Source organism: Akebia trifoliata, chromosome 1, assembly GCF_017979445.1.
Source record: "Akebia trifoliata isolate Shusen 1 chromosome 1, ASM1797944v1, whole genome shotgun sequence".
Lineage (NCBI taxonomy): Eukaryota > Viridiplantae > Streptophyta > Magnoliopsida > Ranunculales > Lardizabalaceae > Akebia > Akebia trifoliata.
This window is the reverse complement of record NC_141375.1, coordinates 25,447,249-25,464,660: the sequence shown is the minus strand read 5'-3', so window position 1 is coordinate 25,464,660 and position 17,412 is coordinate 25,447,249. Positions and strand designations below refer to the sequence as shown.

The 17,412-nt window shown below is 33.6% G+C and overlaps 1 protein-coding gene and 1 pseudogene across 2 annotated transcripts; both read right to left on the bottom strand.

Annotated features, from left to right (window-relative positions):
- Positions 1-1,560: 1,560 nt before the first annotated feature.
- Positions 1,561-3,643, bottom strand: LOC147411218 (trans-resveratrol di-O-methyltransferase-like). The gene is made up of 2 exons (XM_086450184.1): positions 2,836-3,643; positions 1,561-2,166 (listed from the first exon to the last, which is right to left on the bottom strand). Exons 1-2 carry the CDS (start codon positions 3,607-3,609, stop codon positions 1,861-1,863), a joined length of 1,080 nt encoding a protein of 359 aa, XP_086306310.1. The 5' UTR covers positions 3,610-3,643; the 3' UTR covers positions 1,561-1,860.
- A 6,636-nt stretch (positions 3,644-10,279) lies between these two features.
- On the bottom strand, positions 10,280-12,035 carry LOC147411217 (trans-resveratrol di-O-methyltransferase-like; annotated as a pseudogene). Its single transcript, XR_015180458.1, has 3 exons — positions 11,474-12,035; positions 11,031-11,219; positions 10,280-10,685 (listed from the first exon to the last, which is right to left on the bottom strand). The product of XR_015180458.1 is annotated as a trans-resveratrol di-O-methyltransferase-like (transcript).
- Between the last annotated feature and the right edge of the window lie 5,377 nt (positions 12,036-17,412).

The following is a 17,412-nucleotide window of genomic DNA, read 5'->3' as shown; positions in this document are numbered from 1 at the left end:
GAGCTTATGAAATTAAATACATGCTTCCATATGTGAGTTTGAGCTAAGTAACTCATTTCCTCCTTCCACATCAATAATTTCCATCTTCACTCTTTTTTTTTTTTCAACACTCCTTGGACCCAAGTCATGCCTATATAGATGTACTTTATACATAGTAGTGAAAAGGTTGAGTAAAGAACCCACCAGGGGTTAATTGAGATGGCAAGACTAACTAGATTTGCTCTTTAAGTCATGACTTCAAATTTTTATATGCACCTCCACCAAAAAGGTGGCCATTTACCTGCTGTACACGTGTCAGGTGGGTTGTTACGTGCGGTCTGCCAAAGCAAAAAAAAAAAAAATCAATAAAGAAATTAAATATTTAAAGTGTAACTTTACAGTGCATTTTTTTTTTTTTTTAAAGTTTTTCATGATAAAGAATTTTTGTTTATTCTATCCAACAAACAATTAAATTTTGGAGTTGTCTTTGTCAGTGAGATTTGCGAAAATCTAAGGCAAGGGAAAGTTCAAGGTTCACTTTGTAATTGATAATAATAATTAAATCATATATTAAGAAGGGAAGGCTCCACCATTAATTAATTGATCCATGATCCCAAATTGATGCCATTTCATTGATTTAGAATCTGCCTCGACCTCTATCAGTTTATTGGGCATCATCGATGTATTGAAAATTTGGATACTAGGGTACCCAAATACCCAAATCACCCAAATAGGGAAATTGGATCAAATCAACCAACAATAACAGACATTCCAAACAACTTTATTTGAAGCATTTACATATTTTCTCGCTTCTAACTCTTAGAAAAGGGATAATAAATTTTGCCTAAATATTTACAGAATAGTATTTTTTTTCTTTACTTTCATAAATAATAATTTTTTTCTTCTTCTCAAAATTTAATTTATTTTTGTACAATGGTATGAAGGAAAATTCACTACCAAAGTTTAGATGAAAGAGGATGAATTTTTCAAGTCATGTAAATATTTTAAAATTGTATTCGATATCAACACAGTTAAAAAACCCCTTAAAAAATTTATGAGTCGTGTTGGAGTGACCTCAAGACTGGACCTTAGATCGCACACATTGACATGAAAGTGTATTGGAACCATAGATGTTGCTCCTCAAATCAAAAACACCTATGGTTCCCAAACACTTTCATGTCAGAGTGTGCGATGTGAGGTTCAATCTTGAGGTCTATCATTATTCAAAATTTTTTGTCATACTTTTGGATCTTTCACAAAAGTGTCGGAGAATTGTCATGAGTTCAACCTGGGTTCTTGATGATCTGTTAATGGCCCGTTTGATCCATTAGCATAAGTGTTGAAGAATTTGGACTCATATGGATTGGGTTTTGACTCGACGTGTTTTCTGCTCTTTGTAACTCTAAGTATATAAAGAGTATTTTTAAGGTTCATTCTTAATTTGTAAGAGACAGCCACCAGAGAGAGAGAGAGAGAGAGTGATAGTAGATTGATCATCGTTGTTTGTGGACGTTTGGCTTCTTGCTGAACCATGTAAATCATGTCTTCTGTTTTTTGTTTTTTTTATTTATTTCGTTAGTATTTAATTTCTTGTAGGTTGTTTGTTTTATTTGTTGCACGTTTTCGCACAACAAAAAGCCCATGGTATTCAACCCGAGATTTATCAGGCAAAATCAATTATTATAATTTCTTTTTCCTTTTAGGTAGAAGAAGAATTTATTAAAGAAAGCTAATAGGGATACATCATACAAGAACTAACTTAGAAACACACGTACAATATGGTAATAGACCTCTTTGAGGAAAACCTCAATCAGGGACCTCAAACCCAGCATAGAAGAACTAACTTAGAAACACATACGTACTATAAGGTAATATGCCTCATCAAGGGAAAACCTCAATAAGGGACCTCAAACCCAGAATTGGAGTAATCTTATAGTGAGTGAAGCCCGACTCTAAGAACAGCTGCTCCCATTCTTTCTCAGTTCTCTCTTTTCCAGTCAGCAAAACCATCATCATTATATCAAAAAAGAGTTGTGTTTCAATTTCTTCATATTTCCCTTTTTTATCATCTACTACCGTATCTATTATAATCACCCTTCCTCCCTCATCTTTGGAGGAAATAATTGCTTCCTTGCTTCGCTTCAATATTTTCACGCATTCTTCATCAGTCCAATCATGCATAATCCACTGTCCATAGACGTGTGTGAGTACAATCAAAATATATTGTTTTTGAAACTTTACTCATACATGGGTTCCAAGCCCACAATGGAAAAAATTCTCAAAATCACCAATGTCTTAGGAGCACCACATGGTATGAATTTAAGGTGAATTACTATTTCGTGGGCTGAAAATGAGTTATTTATGATTCCAGCTCATTGTTCATTTTAATTACCAAAAAGTGAACAATCATGTTTTTGTTATAAAAAAAATCAAAATGAAGTGACAATTTCGCAGGTTTAAAGTGAAATTGTCACTTTAAAACCTCCAAATTTGTTATTGTTCACGTTTTGATAATTAAAATGAGCAGTGAACTGGAATAGTAAATTCGTCAAAAGTAGACCACTTTTTCGTAAATATCTCATAAAATTAAGGATCATTAATCCATGAATGTTTGGTCCGTGCAGCCCACCAAAAGTTTGCTTGACATGTGTTTGGAACCCACCCATATTTATAAAGCCCATGATTAAAAAAAATGGAATTCAAGATCAAGAAATTAAAGAGAGCTTCTATTGCCACACCAACTTTTGCTAACGCCACTCCAGGATGTGGTTAATTCTTTGATGATTTACTGATGAATTCGGGTGGCATTAGTAAAAGTCGGTGTATTAAAATAAATTAAGGAGGTACCATGTATACCTTAAATAAAATTGCATCAGCTGGAGGGATAGACTCAAACATATCCCCTTCTACAAATTCCAAGTTCTTACTCCCTTGCAAGGTACCAACAACATGAGGACGGTCAAATAAAGTGCATTTCAAGTGTGGAAAGGCCTCAGCAAGGGCCCTGGCCACAGTTCCAGTGCCACCTCCTACATCAACCAATGACTTCAACCCCCCGAATATCGCCTTACCTTCATTAACAACAACACTCATCACAAATCGAGAGTCGCAAGCCATAGCTTCATGTAAGGACTCGCTTACGTCAAGGTTTTGTTCCGCATAATCCCAAAGGGTACTTCCATGTGCCGCCTCGAATGGTGTCTGCTTACTCCCTTGAAACCATGAACTCAAGAAATGCCAAGGCGTTACCAAGACAGGATCTAGCATCATTAACAAGAAGGACGACAAGCTCGTGGCATGGTCCTTTACGAGGAGCTTCGATGAAGGTGTGAGCACATACCCTTCTTCTTGTTGCTCTGCGTCGATTTTTTGTCTGGCGAAGAAGCCAGAGTGGACTAATATGCGCATGAGACGGTAGACACAAGTAGATTTGGATTGGGGGATTGGAAGTGATTTTACTAATTGTGAGAGGGTGATGGGTTGGTGATGGTTGTGTATGATGTCTGGTTTGCTTAGTTGAACTGCACACTTGAGTGACATGGAGCTTATGAAATTAAATGTGTGGTTCCGTAAGTGAGCTTGAGCTTGAAGTTGCTCATTTACTCCCTTCCCCCCTTCAATGATCTCCATCTTCCAAGTGTTTCCCTTCAACGACTACTTATATCCAAGTCATGTCTATATAGAGGCATATATATATATATATGGGGGGCGTTCAATGGCCAACTTTTTGGCAAAACATTTTTCAAAACATGAGTTAGAGGTTTTGGAATGGGCTGATATTTGGTGAGGATGATCTCTATGGTGAGGAGATCATCATCACAAAAAATCAGCCCATTCCAAAACTTCTAACCCCATCAAAAACAGTTTACAAAAAATGGACGGTCCACGATTTTTCAGCTTGTAAACATGGGTTAGAAGTTTTGGAATGAGCTGATTTTTGGTGAGGATGATCTCCTCACCGTAGAGATCATCCTCACCAAAAATCAGCCCATTCCAAAACTTCTAACTCATGTTTTGAAAAATGTTTTGCCAAAAAGTTTGCCATTGAATGCTACCCTATATATATATGGAAATGTTCAGCACCCAACCATTTACCCAATCATTTTTGTCTTACATGGGTTAGAAGGTTTGGAATGGGCTGATTTTTGGTGAGGATGATCTCTATCATATTTTGTCCTAAATGGGTTAGAAGTTTTGGAATTGGCTTATTTTTGGTGAAGATGATCTCTACCATATTTTGTCCTATATGGGTTAGATGTTTTGGAATGGGGTGAGGATGATATCTACGGTTAGACGATCATCCTCACAAAAAATCAACCCATTCCAAAACTTCTAACCCCATGTTTAGAAGTTGAAAAATCGTGGACCGTTCATTTTTTGTAAACCATTTGTGATGGGATTAGAGGTTTTGGAATTGACTGATTTTTGGTGAGGATGATCTCCTCACCAAAAATCAGCCTATTCTAAAACTTCTAACCCATGTAGGACAAAACATGTTGGGCAAATTGTTGGGTAAATGGTTCGGTGCCAAATGGGACATATGGGAAATGTTCAACACCCTACACTTTACCCTACGCTTTACCAAACGTGTTTTGTCCTCCATGGGTTAGAAGTTTTGAAATGGGCTGATTTTTGGTGAGGATGATATTTACGATTAGAAGATCATCCTTACCAAAAATCAGCTCATTCTGAAATTTCTAACCCCATGTTTACAAGTTGAAAAATCGTGGACTATCCATTTTTTGTAAATCATTTTTTATGGCGTTAGAAGTTTTGGAATGGGCTGATTTTTGGTGAGGATGATCTCCTCACCATAGAGATCATTCTCACCAAAAATTAGCCTATTCCAAAACTTCTAACCCATGTAGGATAAAACACGTTTGGTAAGTGTAGGGTGGTGAACGGACCCTCTCTCTCTCTATATATAGGTGGGAAATGTTCATCAACAAACATTTTGACAAAACATTTTTCAAAATATGGGTTAGAGGTTTTGGAATGGGTTGATTTTTGGTGAGGATGATCTCTTCAGTGAGGAGATCATCCTCACCAAAAATCAGCCCATTCCAAAACTTCTAACCCATCAAAAATGATTTACAAAAAAAGGGCGGTTCACAATTTTTCAACTTGTAAACATGGGGCTAGAAGTTTTTGAATGGGCTGATTTTTGGTGAGGATGATCTCCTCACCGTAGAGATCATCCTCACCAAAAATCAACCCATTCCAAAACCTCTAACCCATGTTTAGAAAAATGTTTTGCCAAAATGTTTGTCAAAATGTTTGTTGCTGAACGGGACCCATATATATAGGGTCAAGATCAAGGGCCATATGAAAAAACAATATAACATTAATAAATTTTCAAAATATAAGTTAGAAGTTTCGGATTCAACTGATTTTTTGTGAGGAGGATTTCTATTATGGGAAGATCATCTGAAAAAAAAATCAGTCCAATTTGAAACTTCTAACCCCATTAAAAGTGATTTAGAATGTGGACTATCGATTTTTTGCCAACTTTTACCAATAATTTGTAAATCACTTTTGATGGATTTAGAAGTTTCTGATTGAGTTGATTTTTTGTGAGGATGATCTTCTCATCATAGTGACCATCCTCTCAAAAAATCAGCTCAATCTAACCCATATTTTGAAAAACCATTGTTTTTTCATATGTTTTTACATATGGCCCTTGAACCGCCCCCATATATATATATATATATATATATATATATATATATATATATATATATATATATATATAGGTCTCATTCAGCAACAAACATTTTGGCAAAACATTTTTCAAAACATGGGTTAGAGGTTTTGGAATGGGCTGATTTTTTATGAGAATGATCTCTACGGTGAGGAGATCATCCTCACCAAAAATCAGCCCATTCCAAAACTTCTAGCCCCAGTTTACAAGTTGAAAAATCGTGGACCGCCCTTTTTTTGTAAACCATTTTTGATAGGATTAGAAGTTTTGAAATGGGCTGATTTTTGGTGATGAAGATCTCATCACCATAGAGATCATCTTCACCAAAAATCAGCCCATTCCAAAACCTCTAACCCATGTTTTGAAAAATGTTTTGCCAAAATGTTTGTCGCTGAACATTTCCCATATATAGGGTAGCGTTCAATGGCTAACTTTTTGACAAAACATTTTTCAAAACATGAGTTAGAAGTTTTGGAATGGGCTGATTTTTTGTGAGGATGATCTCTACGGTGAGAAGATCATCCTCACCAAAAATCAGCCCATTCCAAAACTTCTAACCCATGTTTACAAGTTGAAAAATCGTGGACCGTCCATTTTTTGTAAACTGGATGGGGTTAGAAGTTTTGAAAAATGTTTTGCCAAAAAGTTTGCTAAAAAGTTTGCCATTGAATGTGACCCATATATATATATATATATATATATATATATATATATATATATATATATATATATAGGAGACGGTTCAACAGCTCTAAAGTTTGCCAAACATTTTTCAAAACATGGGTTAGAAGCTTTGGAATGAGCTGATTTTTTGTGAGGATGAGTGCTGATTTTTTCAAACCTGGTCACAAAAGTTTGTTTTTCATTTTATATAATAGGGATGGTGGGCATATGGTCATTTTCACAATATAAATATAAATGTCTTTATAACCACTATCCCTATTACAATGACTTTTTATTGTCATTACAATATAAGGATTGTTTTTTAATGAATCTTAGTCCATTCTAAATACATATTAGTGGGTTTACCATCGCTAACCCCAAAACACAACTGCCCCAAGTTTCCCATAAAATTTTTAAATCTTTCTTTTAAACCCTCTAAAAAGTAATCTCATTTAAATCCTTAATTTTAAATTAAAATTTTTGTTTGATCCTTCTAGTTAAACTTTTCATCCAATGCCTTTAAAATATTGGACGTATTCCTAAATTCCCACCTTTTAATTTTGAAATTTTCTTGATTAAATCATTTTAAACTCCAAACTTAATTGAACCCCACGATCTCAAAGTTGTTTTCAATGTATGTTCAAATTTTCTCATATTTGAATATATGTAGTAAGTCTAATTAAATTATTATCATCACTTTCTATCTTCATTGACAAAGAGGTTTTGTTTTTGCATTTCAAATAACCTGCTTGAATTCTCAATAATTCACACTACAATCAAACCATATAAACAAGTCCAGATTAATTTGATTATACAATCCGAACTAAAATAACTTGTCTAATCAAAGAAATACAGACCAAATCTAAGGTTCCAAACACCTACTTATAAAATTCTACACATGCAATATATATCTTCAAATCCCTGAAATCCTATCTCTTGCACTTGCTGCTAAACAAAACTTGAAATGCCATTTTCATTTTCTAATTTGTTTAAAATTAATATTATATTTATGAGTCTCTTAATATGGATTACATGCTGCTGGAGTGAAAATAATTTAGGAAATGATATTAGAATATACTACGTGAAAAGTGAAAAATTTTACAGGAAAATTTGACGGGCCAATGCCCACGAATTTTAGAAATCAAATTTTGATGGCCCAAAACCGAATTTTTGTATATTCCCTTGATTTGATGGGAAAAAAAAATCTCATATTGAATAGCCAAAAATGAAATCATTATCTACTTTAATAAAACTCCAAAAATTGAATTATATGATGATATCAAATCTCATATTGAATCATATATTGTTTCTTTAAAGAGTGTTGATAATTTAATGTACTTTTGGTGCACGCACCTGATGCACTCTGACATGGAAGCACATAACTTATTTTAAAATAAAGAGAGAGAAAAAGAGAGTTCTCTCCTGCCATAGTGAAAAAATAAAAGAACTTTCAAATCTGATCACCTTATGACATTGAAAATCATGATCTGATGATATGAGGTTGTAGACGATAAAATTATATGAACTTAAAAAAAAACAATTATTTTTCACTATTTAATTTTATTTTTAAATTTGGATGCTTGGTAGTTGTCTGTTTTAAACACCTTGGATCAAACTCAAAAAATAGTTTTTTTTTTTTTTAATATGAATATTTTCATGAAATCTAGATGACTATGTTGTTGGAAATAGTTAATGTGATAATCAATGTGGGCCTAACAATACTTTTTAAGATTTGAAATCTAAAAAAATAAATATGTGGGCAGAAAACGGGTAAGAGAGAAAGAAACTCTCTTTCTTTTATAATAAGTTATATGCTTCCATGTCAACGTGCGTTAGGTGCGTACATTTAAAGTAAGTCAAATTATTAGCACTCATCTTTAAATGAATCACATCAATAAAATTATAAAAGCACTTTCCTTCCTAAGTTAGCAAGGAAAATTTCTTGACCGCATTACCTTGTGGCATACAATAATATGATCCGATGCCATAGGATTGTAGAGGATGCCATAGGGTTGTAGAGGACAGACTTTAGAGAACTTTGAAATACAAATTTAAAAGAAATTTTTTACTATTCACCGTTAAATTTTTGAGTTTAGTAATCATCCATTTTCAATACCTTGGATCAAAGTGAAAATATAATATAGTTTTTGATTTTTTTTTTTTTAATCTGACTTTTTTCATGAAATCTTATTCTGAAAGTCAGGCTAATCTGACTTATACAAACTCCAAATCTCAAATATCTATATAGGAAATAAACAAAGTGCCTCATATACTCCTCGAATAGGGCATTAGCTGCCTACTTTGTGGGTGGAAGCTCGTGAGAGGTGCAATTCTGAACCCAAACTAGTTTTTCCTGGATCTTTCCTTTAAATAATAGTTTGAGTCATCTGCGATGCGCATCTTTCTTTTTTATTATAACTGATTACTGATGGCTTGAACTATTATTTTTTAGCCTTTTTTTTAGAAAACCATTAAAAGGTTTGGATTTAATGTGCCACTTGATAGTACATATCTCGATAATACTTATTTTGATAATAGCTCTCAACCATTGGATTTTGTGTTTGTGGATAGGGATCATGTGTTATTTCTTGAGTCAATGGAACCCAACCTTAGATGTAAATGTCATTCACATGGCTAATTAATTATGATTTTTAATATATATTTTTCAAAAGTTAGGTATTACTTTTTAAAAACAATGATTATTTTCTTTTTACAAATACCATGCACATGGCTCATTAATTATTAGTTTTATAAAATCAAAATAGAAACATTCATAATGGAACTACCTATGGGTACCCATCAAGTTTGAGTTAACTTAGTATAAACTTGTTTGATAAATTTAAATTTATATATAAAGAATAATTAGTTTTTTTTTTATATTATAAACAGGATTGGATTAAGAAACTAAGATTTAAAAAATGTGACCATAGATTAGATAATAATTACAAATAAATAAAAACTATGACCTACAGAGCATGAGGGAGATTGGGTCAAAGTTTGATGTCCAATCAGGCAGCTGATTTTCTTGTAAAATAGGCTGCCAGACGGCTGGTTCCATCGTGGAATGGATTACGTCTTTTGGGCTTCCAAAACGAGTTTTGTATGCTTTTATTCTATAATTGATTTTTATTTTTATTTTTTTGTTTTGTTTTTGTTATCATTCTTGTATGTACCTCTTTTAATATTAATGAAGGATGAGACCCCTCTTCAAGTTTATCCAATAAAAAATTGGGTGATTTAGACACACCTTGGTGAATATTTGAAATACCCATTTGTTTTCAAATTGAGTATGTGCCCTCCATAAAGCCTTTTAGATCTTATAGACTAAATGATCTAAGTGCCCTCCTATTCAACCTTTAATATAAAAAGTTTAGATTTTTATCACAAAATATGTCATCTTCAAGCGCTTTAAACTTCTATTATAATTTCTTTTAATCTACTCAATCTTATCATTAGCCTATCTATTTCACGCTTTCCTACCCTTAAACTTAGGCTTTTCTATTAAAAATTCTATTATTTTCTATTTCTCCAAACATTATATCCTGTGTTGAGGATTGAAGGTTGAAATTGAAAATTTTAAGGAAGAAAATGACTGATTTAGAATAATCAAGAATTGAAAATGATCAATTTTCGAGAAAAAGAAAAGAAGAGAAGGTTTTTGGCTGTAGATTAAAGATGAAGGCATTAAGATCATCGATTATCCAATCTTTTCTTGACTTTTAAAGGTTGAAATAGAAAATCTTAAAGTTGAAAATGAAAATCAAAGTGAATGATTTCAATTGAAAAAAAAAAAAAAAAAAGGGTGGGGGGTCATTCTAATTAGTGTATATAGAAGGCTGAGTTTTGAAAACACAGAGGGTGGTGAAGCGGTATATAATATGGTATTAAATAACGTGGAAAAATTAAAAAAAATAAAATAAAATTGGTGGAAGAAGAATTTATTAAGGCAAACCAACAGGAATACATCAAGGAGAATCACACCAGCATACAAGAACCAACATAGAAACACATACATATAGTATGGTAATAGACCACATTAAGGGAAAACCTCAATGAGGGACCTTAAACCAAGAATAGGAGTTGTTTTATAGCGAGTGAAACCCGACTCTAAGAAGAGCTTCTCCCATTCTTTCTCGGTTCTCTCTCTTCCAGTCACCAAAGCCATCATCAACATATCAAAATAGAGCTGTGTTTCAATTGATTCATATTTTCCTTTGGTGTCATCCACTATCATTTCAATTATGATCACCTTTCCTCCCTCGTCTTTGGAGGAAATTATCGCCTCCCTGCTTCGCTTCAGTATCTCCACACATTCTTCATCGGTCCAATCGTGCAAAATCCACTGTACATGCAATCTCTGTTTGTGAGTACTAACAAAACCCATTATTTTCAAAACTGTACCCATGGGTGGGTTCCCAGCTCATGATGAAAAGAATGCTCGATATCACCAATCAGGATAAAAATTCATAAATCAATAGGCCTAGAAGAGTATGCCAAGTGACCAAGTTAAGTCTTTGCAATATCATGGGGCACAACTTAAAGGCCCATTTATCATGTATTATAGGCCTATGTGCTGATATGGGTGTGCCTTGTCGCAGCACGTATGGTTGGAAGTTGTAATCCACCCATGATAAAAAATAATAATTCCAAAAGCAAAGACATTAAAAGAAAATGAGGTACCCATTACCTTGAATAGAACTGCATCTGCTGGAGGGATAGACTCAAACGTATTCCCTCCAACAAAGTCCGAGTTTTTGCTCCCTTGCATGGTACCAGCTACATGGGGAAGGTCAATCACAGTGCATTTCAAGTGTGGAAAGGCCTCAGCAATGGCCCGGGCCACCCCGTACGTCAACCAATGACTTCAACCCACCGGCTGGTTGAGCTGGTCTTCACTACACTCACCTTAATGAACTTCACCACCCTCATCTGTAAGGTCTCCTGTTTGAGTTTATGCCCAGGTTATTGAGGTCAGTTAGGTCGGAACGTAGGCTAGGCCCAGCAGCAAGATACGGCCCAGCAAGATAAGGAAGCAACTTTCTTTAGCCGAAGGAGATGCAATCACTCGACTAAAAGGTTCGTTCAGGAGAGAAAGAAGTAGGCTGAAAAGCCAGGTGCTAGCTAGTTGACACTTACATTCATTAATAATCATAGGCATCACCAATCGAGCGTCACAAGCCATGGCTTCATTAATAAAGTTACTAATTTCAAGGTGTTCCGCCCCATACTCCCAAAGGCCCTTTCCATGGGCTACTTCAAAGGCCGCAATATCACTTCCTTGGAACCATGCACGCATGAATTGCCAAGGTGTTATTAAGACAGGATCAAGCATCATTAGCAAGAACGGCGACAAACTCGTGGTGTGGTCCTTTACGAGGAGCTTAGATGAAGGTGTGACCACATAGCCTTCTTCTTGTTGATCATCATCGAGTTTTTTTCGTGCGAAGAAGCCAGAGTGGACCAATATGAGCATTAGACGGTAGACATGAGCGGATTTTCATTGGGCGATTGAAAGTGATTCTACGAGTTGTGCGAGGGTGATGGGTTGGTGATGGTTGTGTATGATGTCTGGTATGCCAAGTTGAACTGCACACTTGAGTGACATGGAACTTATAAAGTTAAATACATGCTTCCATATGTGAGTTTGAGCATTAAGTAACTCATTTCCTCCCTCAATGATCTCCATCTTCCCAATGTTTCAACTCAGCAACTATTCATATGCATTTATAGTAGTGAAATTTGCTGATGAATCAGCAAAGAAAATAAATATTTTAAGAGTACGTGGCCTACAATAATACTCCTAGCCACTTTTAATTTTGAGCAATTTTTTTAAGGCATATTTACAAACTGGTTTGGCCCACATGTTTTATAAATAAATATATATTTATATTAAAAACATAATTATTGCCTATTGATCGCATACGATCATGGCCAAGGAATGCCCTAGCTTATCACTTGTCATTCCTTTGAGAAATAGAGAGAGGGATTTAAAATACATAAAAATTGTCCAAAATAGGGATGTCAATGGGTTGGTTCTCGTTCAATTCCTATTGGAACCGAACCAGAACCTTTAAATCTTATCAGTTTTAGTTGTCAAATTAATTATTGGAAACGACGGAACTAGAACCATCAAAAAAAATTCTCCTTAAACAGTTTTAATGCATGGTTCCTATCGATAGTAACGGTTCTTAATTAGTTTGATTCCAAGAGACATGATGATTCTAATCGATTCCAATAAAAAACGATCCGGAATCAGGATTTTCAATTCTGATTCAAGCTTATGGTTCCGGTTAAATGGATACCCATTAACATCCCTATCCAAAACTTTCCAATTTCTCTATAACAAAGACCCCAATATTTTCTATTGTAGATGAGATTGTCATGACTAGTCACTAGACCTAATTATCCAATAAAGAAACTAAATATTTTAAGTTAGCTCTACAATAATAATCTTTATGATTGATCAATGCTTTTGTTTCTTCTATCTAGCAAATAATTAAATTACAAAGTTGTCTTAATCAATAAGATTTGTTATATCTAAGTATCTGTGGAGGATATTTTTCGTTAGGTACCAACATTACAGGAAAATTGATATATACCAACGAGATTTAGCGACAGTAAAATTGTATCCGTCGTTGTAGAGCACTATAGCGACGGATTGAAAATAATTTCTCAAGGTGTATTCAAGTCAAACAATGCAAGATATCAGGGCTCAAGAGTCACGATTGTCATGTTCTGATGCAACAATTTATTCCACTTGCACTAAAAGGAATCTTACCTAGGAATGTGTGTTTGGTTTTGATTGAGTTGTGTACATTTTTCAACAATTATATTGTAAGGTTCTAAGGATAAAAGAGTTAGAACGCCTTGAATCTCAGATTGCATTAACACTTTGCAAAATGAGATGATATTTTCGTCGGCTTTCTTTGATATTATGGTGTACTTGCCTATTCATTTAGCCAGTGAGACTTAGTTGACCGGACCATTGCAATATACGTGGATGTATCCAATAGAAAGGTACTTGCACAAGTTAAAATCATATGTGCATAATAAAAATCTTTCAGAGGGTTCTATTGCTAAAGGGTATATTTGTAAATAATCGTTGACATTTTGCTCGAGGTACTTGCATGAGATTGAAACAAGGTTCAATCAACCAGTGTGTAATAACGATGTTGTTGATGATGATTCAAGTGAAAAATTGGCGATTTTCAAAGAAAATGGTTGTGTTATAAGAAAAGCAATCTCACAAATGTTGGGACAGAGTGAGTGGGAATAAGCTCGTCTGTACATGCTAAACAACTGTGATGAAATTGCTCAATTTTTCGGTAAGATAAATCATTTCAAATCATTTTTATTTATATTCATAATTGATAGTAGTCCCTAATTAAAAAAAATAATTTATTATACAGACAACACAGACAGATGATTAAAGACACTCATAATCACATGAGTGTTAAAGATGTGAAGCGAAAACATATGAAGGAGTTCGTCGAGTGGTTTAAACATCATGTCTGTAATAAATATCATCAAAATTAACTCACTTAAATATATTTATAAATGTATTAATTTCATTCTTTAATCTTAATAGGTTTTACAAATGCGATTAAATGGTGAAGACCTAAATGAATAAATCTATCAGTTAGCTCTCAGCCCTTCTCATAATGTGATTTGTTTTAAGGTTTTATTGTAAATGACTTTAAATTTCACACCAAAGAATGGATAGTTAGAGAAAAACTCAAAATAGTGGAGTATTTGTTTTTGTAGAAACACATAGTTTTGCAAGCGCTAATGACATTAATTCGGTGACAGGTAATGTAGGATACTATGACATCTTAAATGATGTTTTAGAGTTGAAGTATCCAGGTGGGAATCGGTTCATATTATTCAAATGTCATTGGTGGGATGTCATAAACCGTGGGGGATTCAAGCAAGATGAATATGGTTTCAAGTGTGTGAATGTTTCATGGACCTTAACCACCAACGAACCATACATTCTTGCAAATCAAACACAACAAGTTTTTTATATAAAAGACAACACCCATTGTGATTGGCGTGTTGTAATAAATACACAACCACGAGACTTATACAATATGGAACCGGAAGATGATGTAGTAGCAGAACCTTTCCAAGATAATGAGGTAGGGTTGCATCAAAATACAATTGATACAAATGATGATGTTATCACTTGGAATATGAACGATATCCAAGGAGTATTTGTCGAAGGATATGTCGGTGATGATCAAGACTTCATTAATGATGATGATGACGATTACATCTAGTATATGATTGATTGTGTAAATTGTTATTTTTTTTTTATAGTAGTAGTTCATTTTAATAAAATGAAATTACTCTGTCATTTGATGAATATATTGATTTTAATTATCTGAAAAATTGTTGGTTATATATGTTGCGTAGAAAATCATCCAAGCAGGTGGTTCAATAGATAAATGGGAGAAATAACCATTCAAATTCAGTCTCAGATGCATCATCTAGTATAGCTAAACCATCTATGAGAGTTGGAAATGGGAGTAGTAATACAGGTATAATATGTTTTAATAAGTTATTTTGAATACTTTGTAGTATCATTAATACAATGCCTTGATCATCATAATTATGAGAGGGTGATGGTTGTGTATGATGTTTGGTATGCCAAGTTGAACTACACACTTGAGTGACATGGAGCTTATGAAGTTAAATATATGGCTCCATATGTGAACTTGAGCTTTAAGTAAATCATTTCCTCCCTCCACATCAATAATCTCCATGTTGCCTTCGTTTCTCTTCAAGAACTCCTTATATCGAAGTCATGCCTGTATAGATGCATATTTATATGTGTAGGGGTGAAAAGGCAGATGAATAGAAGAAAAATATTTAAAGTTTAATTTTACAATCATACCCTTTTGAGTACTTCCTTTTATGTTTTACGTGTTTCATGATAAAATCATGACTCATTTTTGTTTTTTTCTATCCAACAAACAATTAAATTTCGAAGTTGTCTTTATTGGTGAGATTTGGTGTAAATCTAAGGCAAGGGAATGATAATCACATCGTTAAAATTTTAAAATAATTAAATAACAAATTGGGAAGGGAAGACTCACCATTGACCCTTGATTTGAATTGATGCCATATTTATTGTTTTCAAGGTATTTTTGTAATTTCACTAATATCAGATAAAATCTCGCAGTTTTCTTTTCATACATATTACAAACTGGATTAATAATAGATGCTATATGTGAAGAGTTGAGATAAACTGAAATTCCTAAATGACCTTGATCTCGGAAAGATTCATTTAAAAAAAGAGTGTTGTTAATAAAATGTAAACCTACCACCATAACTATCACAATGTGAAAAAAACCCAAATTCAATGGCCAAGGCCATTAAATTTCATAAAATTCGACGGATCAATCATTGTCGAATTGTTTTCAATGAGTCGAAACTATCAAATTAATGGAGGATGGGAGAAATTTGACGGTTGTAAGCCATTGAATCTAAGGAACATCTAAAATTTCAACGGCCCTAGGCCTTTGAAATTTGGTTTCTAAAATTTATGATCCCCATGTCCCATTGAATTTTCCAATTTTCACGTATTGTATATGATTCTGTGCATCTCAAAACATTTTAATAACTTGCAAGAATACTAATACTCTAATTAATAATCACAAAATCTTATTTAATATTGATCATCTCATCTTAAATCTTTAAATGTTGTTTTGTATTTTTATGAACAACACCAAAAAAACAATCTCTTAATTACTTTGCTAATGTTCAAAAATGGGCTAAATTTTTCAAAAAAAACGTTAAAGTGGACTGGTTTTTGAACTATTAATTGAAGTGTTTAATTTACAGTGGAATAATTGCTTTGAATCGAAAAATAAAAAGCAATAAAGTTGAAGGGATATTCCTGAAAAGGCAATAGATAGGTGATGGTTGTGTATGATGTCGGGTATTCCTAGTTGAACTGCACACTTGAGTGACATGGAGCTTATGAAATTAAATACATGCTTCCATATGTGAGTTTGAGCTTTAAGTAACTCATTTCCTCCCTCCACATCAATAATTTCCATCTTCACACTTTTTTTTTTCAACACCCCTCGGACCCAAGTCATGCCTATATAGACGTACTTTATATATAGTAGTGGAAATGTTGAGTAAAGAACCCACCAGGGGTTAACTGAGATGGTAAGATTGATCGGATTTGCTCTCTAGGTCATGACTTCAAATTTCTATATACACCTCCACAAAAAAAGGTGACTATTTACCTGTTGTACATGTGTCAGGTGGGTTGTTACATGTGGTCCGTCAAAGCAAAAAAAAATCAGTAAAGAAATTAAATATTTAAAGTGTAACCTTACACTGCATTTTTTAAAGTTTTACATGTTTCATGATAAAGTAATGATTCCAAATTTTTGTTTATTCTATTCAACAAACAATTAAATTTTGGAGTTGTCTTTGTCAGTGAGATTTGCCAAAATCTAAGGCAAGGGAAAGTTCAAGGTTCACTTTGTAATTGATAGTCACATGGTTAAAATTTTATAATAATTAAATCACATATTGAGAAGGGAAGGCTCCACCATTAATTAATTGATCCATGATCCCGAATTGTTGCCATTTCATTGATTTAGAATCTGCCTCGACCTCTATCAGTTTATCGGGCATCGTTGATGTATTGGAAATTTGGATTCTAGGGGGTACCCAAATACCCAAATCACCCAAATAGGGAAATTGGATCAAATCAACCAACAATAACAGACATTCCAAACTACTTTATTTGAAGCACTTACATATTTTCTCTCACTTCTCACTCTTAGAAAAGGGATAATATGGGAGTATTTTTTTTTTCTTTACTTTCATAAATAATAAAAAAACAGCATTTTTTTTCTTCTTCTCAAAATTTAATTTATTTTTATACAATGGTATAAAGTAAAATTCACTACCAAAGTTTAGACGAAAGAGGATGAATTTATCAGGTCACATAAATATTTTAAAATCATATTTGATATCAACACAGTTAAAAAAACCCTTAATTAAAAAAGTTATGAGTCGTGTTGGAGTCATGACCTCAAGATTGG

Coding starts and splice junctions, on each gene's coding strand:
- LOC147411218 (XM_086450184.1), bottom strand. CDS start 3,609: ATGGAGATCATTGAAGGGGGGAAGGGAGTAAATGAGCAACTTCAAGCT. Junction 2,167..2,835: donor CTGATGCAATTTTATTTAAG/GTATACATGGTA, acceptor GTCTATGGACAG/TGGATTATGCATGATTGGAC.